The sequence below is a fragment of the Euphorbia lathyris genome, chromosome 1 (assembly GCF_963576675.1).
Source record: "Euphorbia lathyris chromosome 1, ddEupLath1.1, whole genome shotgun sequence".
In the NCBI taxonomy this organism is placed as follows: domain Eukaryota; kingdom Viridiplantae; phylum Streptophyta; class Magnoliopsida; order Malpighiales; family Euphorbiaceae; genus Euphorbia; species Euphorbia lathyris.
The window spans coordinates 49,527,826-49,541,980 of record NC_088910.1 but is presented as its reverse complement, the minus strand read 5'-3'; the positions used below and the strand labels follow the sequence as shown (position 1 = coordinate 49,541,980).

At 37.0% G+C, this 14,155-nt stretch overlaps 2 protein-coding genes across 2 annotated transcripts; both read left to right on the top strand.

Annotated features, from left to right (window-relative positions):
• Window positions 1–5,428: 5,428 nt before the first annotated feature.
• Window positions 5,429–8,079, top strand: LOC136232090 (HVA22-like protein a). The gene is made up of 5 exons (XM_066021127.1): window positions 5,429–5,629; window positions 5,731–5,757; window positions 5,898–6,020; window positions 7,337–7,584; window positions 7,738–8,079. The coding sequence occupies exons 1-4, from the start codon at window positions 5,562–5,564 to the stop codon at window positions 7,581–7,583; spliced, it is 465 nt and encodes a 154-aa protein (XP_065877199.1). The 5' UTR covers window positions 5,429–5,561; the 3' UTR covers window position 7,584; window positions 7,738–8,079.
• A 2,354-nt stretch (window positions 8,080–10,433) lies between these two features.
• LOC136232082 (HVA22-like protein a) lies at window positions 10,434–12,544 on the top strand. The gene is made up of 5 exons (XM_066021123.1): window positions 10,434–10,689; window positions 10,821–10,847; window positions 11,064–11,186; window positions 11,910–12,156; window positions 12,235–12,544. The coding sequence occupies exons 1-5, from the start codon at window positions 10,628–10,630 to the stop codon at window positions 12,295–12,297; spliced, it is 522 nt and encodes a 173-aa protein (XP_065877195.1). The 5' UTR covers window positions 10,434–10,627; the 3' UTR covers window positions 12,298–12,544.
• The last annotated feature ends 1,611 nt before the right edge of the window (window positions 12,545–14,155 follow it).

Sequence of the window (14,155 nt, the reverse complement as noted above, 5' to 3'; positions counted from 1 at the left end):
AGGACCGGCTCAGGGAGCTTACAGGCTTGCATGATGTGATTTGGAGCAGCGCAGTTGATAGACTGGATTAAAGTAAGGCGACCTGCAAGGGAAAGAGAATTAACTTTCCAGCTAGCACACAAACCGTTAGATTTGTCCAAAATGTCTTTAAAAGAGGCTTTGGACACCCTGTCACTATGAAGAGGGACCCCAAGGTATTTCCCAAACGATTGAGTCAGGGGAATGCCAGACATCTCACTCAGTCTTCTACACAAGCTATTATCCATATTCTTGGAACAAAGCATACGGGATTTATGGATGTTAATCTTCTGGCCAGAAGCCTCACAAAAGCAGTCGAGGATATCCATCACAGCCTTAATTTGTTCCTCATTACCCTCCACAAAAAGCATGACATCATCAGCAAAGAGTAAATGGGTAACAGGGGGGCAATGTCTGTTGATGGAAACAGGGTGGAGAGTCCCTTTGCTCACCGCCTCTTGGATCAGGTGAGACAATCTTTCTATGGCAATAACAAAAAGGAAGGGGCTCATAGGATCCCCTTGACGAATACCCCTGGATGGATAGAACTCATCCGACATATCCCCATTGATCATAACCTGGAAAACAGGAGAGGAGATACACTTTCCAATCAAATTCTTCCAGTTCTCCGGGATACCAGCTTTGGCTAAACTATCCAGAAGAAAGCTCCAGTTCAACCTATCATAGGCTTTCTCCAGATCCAGCTTGAGAGCCACAATCCCTTTCTTGCCTTTCTTAATCTTCATAGAATGGACAACCTCCTGGGCAATAACAACGTTATCCATCAATTGTCTTCCAGGAACAAGCTCCCTTGATTTTGGCTGATAATATCCGGAAGGATCTTCCGGATTCTATTAGCCACAATCTTAGTAATAGCTTTATACAAGACATTACAAAGACTGATGGGTCTCATCTGGAGAAAGGAAGAAGGCTTGGCAACCTTAGGAATCAAGACAAGGAGGGTTTTATTAACCAAACTGACATCGTTCGAACCACCAAAGACACCTAACACAAAGCTGTATATACCCTCTTTAACAGTGTCCCAGTGTTTATGATAGAAACTAGCGGGGATACCATCAATACCAGGAGCCTTAGTGGAACCGATGCTGGAGAAGGCCAGATCAATCTCTTTAAGCTCAATGGGATGGAAAGCATTATTAATAGCATCCTCCCCCAAACGAGGAAAGGAAATGCCAGAGTGGGCACTCTCTAGGTCCACAGCTTCCTCTCTGAACAGGTCCTTGTAGAAATCAAGGGCAAGGCACCGAATGTCCTCCTCCTCAAAAATCCACTCACCACTGGCGTCTTTAATAGCCTCGATCCTATTTCGCTGTCTCCTAATGATCGTTGAGAGGTGGAAAAACCTGGTATTCCGGTCCCCGTCTTGAATCCAAGCCTTCCTAGATTTCTGGAACCACAAAAGCTCTTCCCGTCTAAGCACAGCTTCCAACTCGTTCTGAAGAGCTCTTAGGTGACCATTCAGGCTATGATCAAAACGAACCTCCAAGCAACGCTGAACACCTTCCATTCTCCTCAAGAGTTTGTTCTTCCTCCTGATAATATGACCAAAAGTATTTATATTCCAAACAGCCACATTCCTCCTGAATTCCTCAGTAGCGAGGAGAACATCAGAGTGGGGATGCCAATTGCTTTTAACGAAATCCTTAAACTCGGGGTGAGACTCCCAAGCCACCAGATACCTAAAAGGTCTATTACCTTTCAGCCGATTTCCTTTGACCAAATTAATGAGGATAGGGCAATGGTCTGAGTGACGGAAAGGGAGATTAAGTACCTTGACCTCAGAAAACCTATAAATCGCTGCAACATTAGCGTACACCTTATCCAACCTAACAAACACACTATTCCTTTTCCAGGTAAATTTGTGGCCAGCAGCACCCAGGTCCGAAAGCCCGCACATATCCATACTTTGCTTATGATTAAGACACCGGTTCACATAATGATTACCCCCTCCTCTCTGATCACTCAAGAGGGCAATGTCATTAAAATCCCCGGCAACCAACCACGCCTCCACCATGTTAGAGCTAAAAGAATGAAGGATCTCCCACAGCCTTCTTCGGTTAGTCGAAACAGGATCAGCATAGACGAAGGTAATAAAGAAGGGTTTATTACCCGGGCAACACACCTTACTATGGATGAATTGACTGTCCATAGTAACAATATCAATATTGACTTGACCTGGCTTCCAAAAGAGCCAAATCCCCCCTGCCCGGCCAGTAGCCTCTGACCTGACGCAATTCCAATTCTTAAACTTTCTAACCACCTCATCTGCTTTGGCTCCACTAACCTTGGTCTCAAGAAGGACAAAGCAGGAAGGGTTAAACTGTTTAATGAGATCATTGACATGAATGCGGGTAGCCTTGCTCGCCGCACCTCTAACATTCCAAACGAAGAAGTCCATCAGAGGGGGAGACTACAGACGCAGGCCCAAACCCTAGATCAGGTATTTGTTTGGGGCTCCGGAGAGCCTAGAGGCGGTCCCAGAAGGACCCCTTTTATCCAAAGAATTCAAACCATGAAGGTTCTTTTTAGGTTTCCCTCTGGGATTCTTCATGTTTAACTTACTCACTCCTATAGTCTTACCAATAGGAGCATCAACAGGAGGATGTAGAGTACTCGCCTCCCTACTCAAACCCTTCCCAGCTGACAGGATAGACTGGGGAATCTCTTTGCCTTTAGCAGAAGCATTAGAGATAAAGAGAGGATTAATAGAATTACCCAGACTAGAGGCATGCTCTACCGACTCCAGACCAGGCATGCTTAAATCAATCTGCTTATCAGAAGGATCCGAGTCTTGATCTTCCTCCATAAACAAAACACCGAACCTTGACCCGGAACCCGAAGCTGAGTCCACTCCAGTCTCAATCCCCTTCTTAATATCCGGGGGTCTGACCTTGATCTCAGGAGCAATCTGGAGAGTAGTCATCTTCGTACTGATATCTGGTGAATGATTAGCATTAACATTAGCCCGTGGCTTCCTTCTCACTGGCCTCTTGGCAAGCATCCATGGGCCAAAGCTCCTTACTTCCCCTTGACTCTTCTCAGCTTCGCCTATGATAGGTTGCACCAACTCCTCCACGTCCTTCCTCCTCTTAGGACAACCCTCAAGGGTATGGCCAAACATACCACATTCATAGCAGATGTTGTGTATACCTTCATATTCAATATGATAGACCTTGTTTTGAGTACAGAACTGAGAAAGAAGAGGCTTAGCGAGATCAATATCGATACAGACCCTGGCAAACTTGCCTCTCACTGCCCCAATGGTAGTCATAATAAGTTAATTAATAAAACACACCTATTTTACTATAATTTAAAAATAACTTTTATAATTTTTATTTTGCAAAATCACTCCATAAAATTACGGGTATTACAAAAATTGCACCATTTTAGACGTTAAGAGTAAAATTATTTCTAGTTGTAAATGTTATGATGATTTTTTCACATTTTTCCTTTTATAATTTCTTCGTCGATTAATTTAAAACATATCCATATTAGACATTTTAAATCCGAACATCAACAGTTCAATATAATTTTACCAAACACTAGTAATTAAACAGCTAATAACAAACAACAAACAACTTACTGCAACTGTAAACAGCTAACAGCAACCGCAACAGCCATTAACTAACAGCTGGACCAAACAGGCTCTAAATCTTTCACTAATAATTTAGTTACAAATCTATTAATCAGGAATTCAATTTGTGTTTAATCTTTACAGTTATTAAAATTAAGAGATTTAATCTAAAAAATATAAATGATTACACTCAATTTAAAACTTTAAAAGTTGAAGAATATAACTATGGGTTAAGCATTCTATTTTATGAATTCTATGAAATTGACTCTAAATAGATGATCTTGTTATTACCAAAAATAAAATAAAATAAAACAGATGATCTTGTTAAAGGTCAACTAATTTTTTATGTAGATTGTCTTACAATAATAAATTTGTGTTTTATTTGGTGGATTACTAAACCCAGTCATGAATTCCCACCCCTAGCCCCATGAAAAGACCAAACTACCCTTTACTTAAAATTTGAAAAAACACAAAACCTCTCAAATACCCTACACACTCTTTGATCAAATCCGGACATATTTGTGAACCAAAACATGGAGTGTAATAACAACCGTAAAGGGAAAGCGAAAATAATAAGATTTACCGTTTTTATTTTTTGATTTAAGCTTAAAAATTGAATCTGTGGGTGATTTTTTAAAAACGCCGGAATCGCAGTCGGGCGTATGAACATCACGCCCGACCTACGGTTCCGGCGTATGAATATCACGCCCGACCTGTGGTTCGGGCGTGAGGCTATCACGCCCGACCTATGGTTCGGACGTGATGTTCATACGCCCGCACCATAGGTCGGACGTGATGTTCATACGTCCGACCTATGGTTCGGGCGTGATGTTCATACGCCCGAGGGGTTTTAATTAATTTAATTAATTTTTTGTAATTTTTAGTTTGTTTAATTTAGTTTAACTAAATTTTTATGTTGTAAATTTTAGTTGTTGTAAATTTTATTTTGTTTAATTTAGTTTAACTAAATCTTTATTTTGTTAATTTTAGTTAAATTTTTATTTTGTTAATTCAGGTATTTACGGGTTAAATTCAATAGCGGACTAATTTTTTTACGGGTTTAATTCAACAGCAGACTAATTTTTTTTACGTAACAGGTATTTACGGATTTAATTCAATAGCGGACTAGCTATTTTTTTTGCTCTCCCGACACGCGGGCGTGTACCTATCACGCCTCACCTTGTGGTCGGGCGTGATAGCCCCACGTCTCACCGTGTGGTCGGGCGTGTAGCGATCACGCCCGACCACACGGTGAGGCGTGGGGCTATCACGCCCGACCACAAGGTGAGGCGTGATAGGCACACGCCCGCGTGTCGAGAGAGCAAAAAAAATAGCTTTTTCCTCCTCAAAACCCATAAAGGGTTATTTTCATCCTTTCACGGGGCTAGTGGTGGGAATTTGGGGCTGGATTTAACAACACCCTTTCTTTTTGGTTGCACAATAATAAATTATATTCAATGTAGAGAGTTTAAACTTGAGCTTTATCTGATAATAATCTATTAAATTTGTCATTCTCTTTATAGGGAAAGATATGTTTCTTTACGAGATTTCCCACCCAAGGTTAAGTGACCAAATCCTCTACGTCCACGTACTACAGTAAGAGCATGTGGTTGCTCCAGACGATGGTTAAATAGTTAAAGATTCACAACAATAAAAAAATAAAACTTGATGGCCTAATTTAATTGGATCAACAGGAGGGACTATTTACACTATCATAATACGAAGTTTAGAGTATCTTTACATTTTTGTTTTTTTTTGGTCGACATACTCGGCTTTACTTTTAACACACTTCACATTCACACTCAAAGCAACAGTCTCTCTACTCCTGACTTATAACAAAGTTAAAAGGAAATTATTGAAGAGGTTAAAACCCTAGGAATTTGCTGCAACAATATAGAGAAGGGAAGAAGGAGAAATAGAACTAATTTCGGTGGTTGAATTGAAGGAGATGGGATCTGGATCTGGAGCTGGAGACTTCCTCAAGGTTCTTCTTAGGAACTTAGATGTTATTGCTGGGTACGTTTTTATTCCTTTCTTTTTCACACATTCAGTTGTTCATGCTGAGATTGTGGTGCTTTCTAGTGTTTTCTCATTTGATTCATTTGTTCAATTTGCAGGCCTGTTGTTAGTCTAGCTTATCCTCTGTAAGTGACCTATAATACTCCTTTCTTTCTTTTTTCGTACTTTTTTGAAAGGGGGGGAAAACTGACTGTAATGGGTGTCAGTTTGTGTTAGATCGGAAATGCAGAGTTATGATGGTTATTTAATTGGGTTTTTGTGGCAGATATGCCTCAATTATGGCTATTGAGTCGAAGTCTCCGGTTGATGATCAGCAATGGCTAACATATTGGGTCCTTTATTCTATGATTACACTCTTTGAGATTACCTTTGCCACACTCATTGAATGGTAAGTTTTTAGTTACAGTCTATATCCACTCCTTTTTTTCCTCCTTTGTTTTAATTATTTATTCCTGAATTTTGGAGGTTTGAACTGCATAATGTGTTTTTGGACATTATTTGGATGTTAGTTTGTTGAATAAGAATACCTTGAAATATCTTGCTTTCCATCACATACTTGCGACTCCAGATTTTTGGCATGTTTACTTCAATGTTTCATCAACTTGACTGCATGAGGATCGTCACATAGTGCATGCAGGCATGTAGCTTACTATATCATCAGTACCTTTTACCATCATTCATTTTCTTCATTTTGAGTGCAAAGGTTGTTTGAAAGTTCAGTGATCAAATCTCATCAAATCTAAGTTTAGGAGCGAAAAGTCAGAATTTGGTCAAGCACAAGGGCCACAAATATTGTTGTCTCTGTTATACTTCGAAAATTTTGTAGCGGTCAAATCTCACCATGCTAATAAGAAAAACGAGCGATTGCTAGTCAGCTTTCATTTTTAAAATATAATGGTAGGGGATGAGGCTTTGAAGGCTTTCCAACTTGCTTCAATTAGGAAATAGCGCAGATGGATCAATTGCGCTGCAGAACCGTGTGCAGAATTTGATCAAGCACAAGGGCCACATATATTGTTGTCTCTGTTATACTTCGAAAATTTTGTAGTGGTCCAGGTTCATCAGACCCTACTGTTTTGAAACCATTGAACCAACAGCTTAAACTGATAGTTAAAGCCCAAGAATAACTTCTATTATTATTTTTGATACACTCCCTCACGCGAATGCCTCTGGACTTGATCCGTGTACAACACGGATTCGAACCCTCGACCGTTTGGTCAAAGAGGCTTAATACCATGTCATGAAACCATTGAACCAACAACTTAAACTCATTGTTAAAGCCCAAGAGCAGTTTTTATTATTATCTCCGACACCTTACCACAACAGAGGTGCCACTTGGATACTTCTTTTATTGGTAATACCTTTTTTAATTAGTTCGGTCCAGTCTGCTTGATCAACAGTAGAAGTTCTACTTAATCCATTCTTCTTTTCATTATAGTTAACTAAGCATGGAGCTTTTCTTTATTGCTAATAATCTGTTGTCCTCAAAACGACAGTACATGATTATAGCAAACTTGATAGTTTTTTTTTTTTTTAAGAAATGAAGTCCTAGAAAAAGATAAAAAAAATAGTTTATGGGCTCAACTTCACTTCAGTAATCTTAGCATTGGTTGAAGTGTGTCACATCACATGTTGATGAGTTGTGTGCATTGCTGTTTTGGATGTGTCATGTGTTGCTTGAATTTTGTTGATCTGTAATGGCAGGATTCCAATCTGGTCGTTTGCAAAGCTTGCTGGGACCTGCTGGTTGGTCTTCCCATACTTCAGCGGTGCTGCATATGTTTATCAACACTTTGTGAGGCCTCTCTTCTTTAATTCACAGCGATATAACATCTGGTATGTCCCAAGCAAGAAGGATGTCTTCAGCAAGAAAGATGACGATGCTATGACTTCTGCTGAGAAATACATAAAAAAGAATGGAAGTGAAGCTTTTGAGAAGCTCATTCACTAGGGTGGGTATGCAACAGCATATTAATATATGATTTCTCATATCTTATTATTGATTTTGGCTGCCAGGCCACTAGTAATGAAATATTATTGCAGCAGATTATGATGAAATCGAATATTTACTTGCTGAATTTGTTGTTTGTCCTTGACAAATCCAGGAGTAGCAATTATGGGAACACCATGTTTGATGAGGATTACAGATTAAGGCATATGTAAGTTCCAAGTTTGGTCCATCTAGTACATTTCCGGAATGCCCAGCGACTACTGGATGTGTATTTAAATGCTAATGTTATATGTAAGTAGGCATGTTTGTAAATGCTCAGAAACTCTGTCCTGCTGGGTTAATGGCAAAAAGTAATGTTGTATTTGATCCTTGTTTCGTCTTTAGCTTTTGATATTTTAAATTAGCTTACGGTTGTTGTGATATATAAAGCTCTAATCTATATAATGTAAGATGTATTATCATTTCTGCCTCAGCAAATGCAATGTGTTTCGCTTCATTTCTCTTGGTTACCTGATTCCTGTTACCAGGTCAAGTGTTTTTCTACCTTTTAGCCATGCCCAAAGCCTTTTCTACCCACCAAAGCTGGCACTTGGCTACTCTTTCCTCTGTTTTGGCTGACTATGAAACCTCCATTAGTTATGCCCATGTATTGTCCATGGTTTCAGCGCCCATCTCTCTGTTTCTGAGCTTGAGGAGTTAAAAAATCTCCAGGCTACATTTCTTCCTTCAAAGATGTACATGTTACACCACTCATTCCCAAGCATATCTTGACCTCAGTACCAACTTCAGAGCCTGGAAGTTGTCCAATTATGGCGAAGGTATTATTATTGGAGTGGTGAACAAGTGTGTTTGGCCGGAAAATGGGAGCTACAGAGACAATGGAATGCCTGATATTCCACAAAGATGGAAAGTAAAGTGTGAAATTGGGATCCAATTCATCTCCTCACTTTGCAACAAGAAGCTCATGGGAGCTCTTTTTTTAACAGAGTACTTATTGCAAGTAATCCTAATATGACTTCTTTCCATGAATTCTACACGAGACACTGTGGACCTCGGGACCTGCACATCGAGCATGTTGGCCAGGACTTTCGTGAATGATGCGTCAAACTTTGGCTATGCTCCAGGAACCGCCAGCTGGGTGGCTCCTGTGGCCAGAGGCTCTTATAAGTTACTATATTATTGCTGATACAATTGCTGCAATTGATGCAGCAATTATTGATGGAGTTGATATTTTGTCCATTTGGTTGGGGTTGGATGATTTTGCTCTCTATGAAGATCCTGTTACCTTGGCCACATTTGCAGTCATACAAAACAATATAGTTGTTTGTATCACATCTACTAGAATTTACGTAATTAGTTTCACTAGAGTTGTGCTTGAGAGCACAAGCGTATCTTTAACTCACAAAGCAACTGTTGGGTATTTATGTCACACATATTTGCGGTCATGTTTATGATAATCAAACAATAAATTGGACATATATTTGATAAACTTAACCGATTTTTTAAATTTTACTTTAATTTAATATTTGAGCTATATTTTTTATATATTTATTATTAATGATAACATCCGAAAATATTTAATCCGATTTGAGATACAAAATAGACCAAATTTTCTTTATAAGGATTAGGATACTTCAGTCATATTTTAATTTAGTTAGATAATTAACTACCATATAGGAGGGTAGTTCGCTTCTCTTTAAGGTTTTCTTTTTCTAAATAGAATACGAAAAGATTGTCTTATTCTAAAGAGATAAAGTGCAAAAATACATAAGCAATTTTACTCCTAACGTTTAAAATGGTGTAATATTACTCCTGACGTTGGCAGCCAAGAGCATTGTTACCCCTCGTGTTGGCAAGTTTAGTCAATTTTAGACATTATTATAAAACATAAATATTTTGTTTCTTATTCTACAACAATTTACATATCAGTACGTTAAAAAAAAAATATATTTTTTCTGTGATTTAATAATTGAATTGGAGTTTAATATTTATAATAGACAGCATTTTTTTTAAAATCAAGTCTAATTATATGTTTATGATCTGTTACTAATTAGTGATAAAAATGACTCACATGTGAAGTGTATATGACAAGATTCATGGTTAAAAAAACAGTTTGATGAATTAATTCTCAAGTTGACCCAACTTGATAACGTTGGGGTAAAATTACTCTTAACCGCCAACGTTGAAAGTAAAATTGCATCATTTTAAATATTAGAGGTAAAATTGCTCTCAACCATAAATTTTAGGAGTTTTCTTTTCCACCTTATCTCAATTCTAAACAGGACATTTTATTCCATATATAAAGGTCATATGGCCTCCAAGGTAATTATGTTAAAAGTACAGGGTCAAACTTGAGCTTTTTATTTCTAATCTATTCAATTATAGAATTACTGTTCAGTTAAAAAGAAAGAAGTCATTTAATTTGGGGAAATTTGATGAGTTGGAGTTACAGGTGAAGTAAGTATTGCATGATTTCTTTTTGGCAGTGATCATTCCAATATAATGTAGATAAAACCCTAATTAATTAAAAAGCGCATTGATTAGAAGTTAGAACTCACTCCAAAGGTCGCAATTTTGTAATTATAGAGAAAGAAAGGTTTCTTTACGAGATTTCTCCAAAGTTAAGTGACCAAATCCTCTACGTCCATGGACCACAATAGAATCATGTAGGTCTGCTCCAGACGATGGTTCAATAATTCAAGCTTCACAACAATCCAAAAGCTAAAACCTGATGGCCTAATTTAAGTGGACCGATAGGAGGGACCACTACATTATTATAATGCGCGATGCACTGAATGATAACCATGCAACCGTATCATTTTTACAAAGTTTGGAGTATCAGCTCTAGTTTTAACACACTTGTCTGAGCTCCAATACAACACAGTCTCTCCTCCTGACATCTAACAAAGTTAAAAAGCAGAGAAAAACAAATTAGTGCAGAGGTTAAAACCCTAGAAATTTGCTTTAAGAGATTGGTGAGCGGAACAAGAATATAGATAAGGGAAGAAAGAGAAATAGAACCAATTTTGGACTGGTGGAAGGAGATGGGATCTGGAGCTGGAAGCTTCCTCAAGGTTCTTCTTAAGAACTTTGATGTTCTTGCTGGGTACGTTTTTCATGCTTTTCTTAACTTATTTTTTTGCTGAAGGAATAGTTATTACATACATTGAGTTCTGAATGCTGAGATTGTGGTGCTTTCAAGTGATTTCTTATCTGATTAATTTGTTCAATTTGCAGGCCTGTTGTTAGTCTAGTTTATCCTCTGTAAGTGCCCTATAATCCTCCTTTTTTGTTGTATATTTATTTTTGTTTCTGTGCTATTGTTGTAAGCTTGGTGTGAAGATTTTATTTTCGACGTTCTGCAAGAATTTCTACCTTTTTGGAAGGGGAAAAAAGCTGTAATGGGTGTGACTTTAAGATATTTATGTTAGATTGGAAATGCAGAGTTATAATGGTTATTTAATTGGGTTTTTGTGGCAGATATGCCTCAGTTAGAGCAATTGAGACAAAGTCTCCGGTTGATGATCAGCAATGGCTAACTTATTGGGTCCTTTATTCTATGATTACACTCTTTGAACTTACCTTTGCCAAACTCATTGAATGGTAAGTTTTTATTTCAGTCTTGCCTATATAACCTACTCCTTTTCTTTTTCCTCCTTTATTTTAATTATTTATTCCTGAATTTTGGAAGTTTCAACTGCATTATGTGTTTTTGGACATTGTTTGGATGTTAGTTTGTTTTGAATAACAATACCTTGAAATTCTGGTCAGATGGGAGATTTGCTTTTTTAGTTGAACCTATTTCCACATCCTTGATTACATCCTTATGGGGGAAAAATGATACTTTTAGCTCCTTACTTGGCCAGATTTGACTTATTTCCCTTGAACTTTGATTTGGTCAGTTTTAGCCCTTGTATTTTGATTTTTGTTATACTTCACCCTTAAGGTGATCAAAATCGTTGCAAATGACGTTTATGGAAATGCACTCTCTCTAATGGACTGAACTTGATTTTCTTCATTTTGAATGGAAAGATTGTCTTGAAAGTCCAGCCTCCAGGGATCAAATCTAATCAAATTGAAGTTTTGGGAATTTCAAAAAAACTTATGAGCACAAGGGCCAAAAATAGTGTGTCCATTGTACTTGGTCAACAGTTTTATTGCTAATGTCTATTATATTCAAAGGACAGTACACGATTAGAGCAAATGAAGTCCTAGGAAAATATTATATACTTGAGCTCAACTTCACTTGAGTAATCTCACCATTGGTTGATGAGTGTTATGCTATTATGGATGTGTTGCTTGAATTTTATTGATCTGTAATGGCAGGATACCAATCTGGTCATATGCAAAGCTTATTATGACGTGCTGGTTGGTCATTCCGTACTTCAGCGGTGCTGCATACGTTTATCAACACCTTCTGAGGCCTATCTTTATTAATCCGCAGCAAACTATTAACATCTGGTATGTACCAAAGAATAAGGATGTCTTGAGCAAGAAAGATGACATTATAACTGCTGCTGAGAGATACATTGCAGAGAATGGAACTGAAGCATTCGAGAAGCTCATTCACAGGGTAAGCAACGGCATTAATATATGAAGAAACGTAATATTTAGTTGCTTAAATTGTTCATTGTCCTTTTTTGATATGCAGGGTGACAAATCCATGAGTAGCAATTACGCGAACACCATCTTTAATGATGATTACATATATTAAGGCAAGTAAGTTCCAAGTTTGGTCCATCTGGTACATTTTCAGAACGACCAGCGACTAGAGATCTTGGTTTGACTGAACCTGGAGTTGTTTGTTGTTGTTGTTGTCTGATATAGTCAGTTTTGTGAAGAATACTGGATATTTGAATGTCCATGTTATATGTAAATTAATACGTCATGCCTTTTGTATTCGGTGAATGTCAAGAAGTAAGAAGTTGTTTGAAATGTTATATTTGATCCTTGTTTTGTTTTCTCTTTAGCTTGTGGTATAGGAAGCTGTGTATGATGTAAGAGAAGTTATCATTTCAGCATCTGCATTGTGATTATTTTGCTCATTCATCAAATGCACGTTAAGCTTTGGAGCATTTCCAAATTAATCCATTCTGAGTCCTATGCTGTGGTTGATTGCAGTATTCAGTTGAAGGTTTTCTCATTTTCTCATATTAATTATGGTGTTATGTTGGGGATACTTAATTTGGAAGAGTATACTGATATTTCTTAGTTAATTATTTGGCCAAAGATATTCATTATTACAGTTTGGCTCCTTTTTAATGTGTGTATTTTCAATGTAATCAAAGGGGGATTTAAAATGGAATTGTATAGGTGTCGCAATGTCATTTATTCCGTAGACGCCTGGGTTTGGCCTTCTATTTCCTACATCACCCACTGTCGAGGAGAAATTTCCTTACACCTGGATTAGACCTCATTTTTGTGTACTTTATTCTTTTATTCCATTCCAACTTTCTTTTTCTCTTTATTGGTAGAAAGTTTTTATGGCACTAAAATAGGGGTTTAGTGCATCTATGTAACCAGTGAGGGTTGGTCCGAGTGGTAAGACATTGAATCTCTGCTTGACAGGTTTGAGGTTCGATTCCCCACTCCATTAAAATTTAGCCCTTATTGACAGGTTTGAGGTTCGATTCCCCATTCCAACTGGTTTTCTGAGATCTTCACCATCCTTCTTAATCTTTGTTCGATCACTCGCTCCCAAAATTTCATAGTGTGACTCATTAATTTGATTCCTCGATAGTTGGCACAATCTTGGACATCGTCTTCCTTTTTATACAAAGGAATTAAGATTCCTCCAATTCATCCAATTCAGATTGTATTTCTATAATCAACAAATCTAATTTAGATTGGAATTTTCTATCAACTTGACACGTCAAATTTCTTAACCATTAATTTTAAAGTTTAATTGTGCAATTCTAAAATTTACTTATTTAAGTAGTATTTCTATAATCAACAAATCTAATTTAGATTGGAATTTTCTATCAACTTGGCACGTCAAATTTCTTAACCATTAATTTTAAAGTTTAATTGTGCAATTCTAAAATTTACTTATTTAAGTATTAAATAATTAAATTTCAATGAATATAAATTGAATTTGAAAGAATATTGTATGGAGGATTTGAAATTCAACTTTCAAATCAAATTGTGTTGAATTTTGAACACAAGCCATATAATTTTTATATTTTTAATTTAAATGTTATAAATTATGAAATTTTAACTTTATTAATTTGGAATTTCAAAATCAATTAAGCAAATACCTCATATATTACAAATTAATTCAGTAATATTTAAAACTAAAATTTTGGGTTTTCTTGCACAAATTGAAGTACGAGGAATAAATAAATAAGTAAAATTATTTTTTTATTTAAATATAAATTCGGTTCGGTTTTTTGTTAAACCGATATTTTTTTTTGAAATAATCGAACCGATAACCGAATAAGGAAATTCTGAAAACCGCATCGAACCAAAATATTAAAATAACCGAACCAAACAAGAATTTCGGTTTGGTTATCCGTTTTTGGACTTTTTGCTCACCTTGGCAAACTACCCATCGAAGATAATCTTCAGCATCA

What these genes read in the sequence shown, in the direction of transcription:
- LOC136232090 (XM_066021127.1), top strand. Translation starts at nt 5,562, where the DNA reads ATGGGATCTGGATCTGGAGCTGGAGACTTCCTCAAGGTTCTTCTTAGG. An exon ending in AACTTAGATGTTATTGCTGG is followed by an intron (nt 5,630 to 5,730) that starts GTACGTTTTTAT and finishes TTCAATTTGCAG; the next exon opens with GCCTGTTGTTAGTCTAGCTT. An exon ending in TTTGCCACACTCATTGAATG is followed by an intron (nt 6,021 to 7,336) that starts GTAAGTTTTTAG and finishes CTGTAATGGCAG; the next exon opens with GATTCCAATCTGGTCGTTTG.
- LOC136232082 (XM_066021123.1), top strand. Translation starts at nt 10,628, where the DNA reads ATGGGATCTGGAGCTGGAAGCTTCCTCAAGGTTCTTCTTAAGAACTTT. An exon ending in TTTGCCAAACTCATTGAATG is followed by an intron (nt 11,187 to 11,909) that starts GTAAGTTTTTAT and finishes CTGTAATGGCAG; the next exon opens with GATACCAATCTGGTCATATG. An exon ending in TCGAGAAGCTCATTCACAGG is followed by an intron (nt 12,157 to 12,234) that starts GTAAGCAACGGC and finishes TTTGATATGCAG; the next exon opens with GGTGACAAATCCATGAGTAG.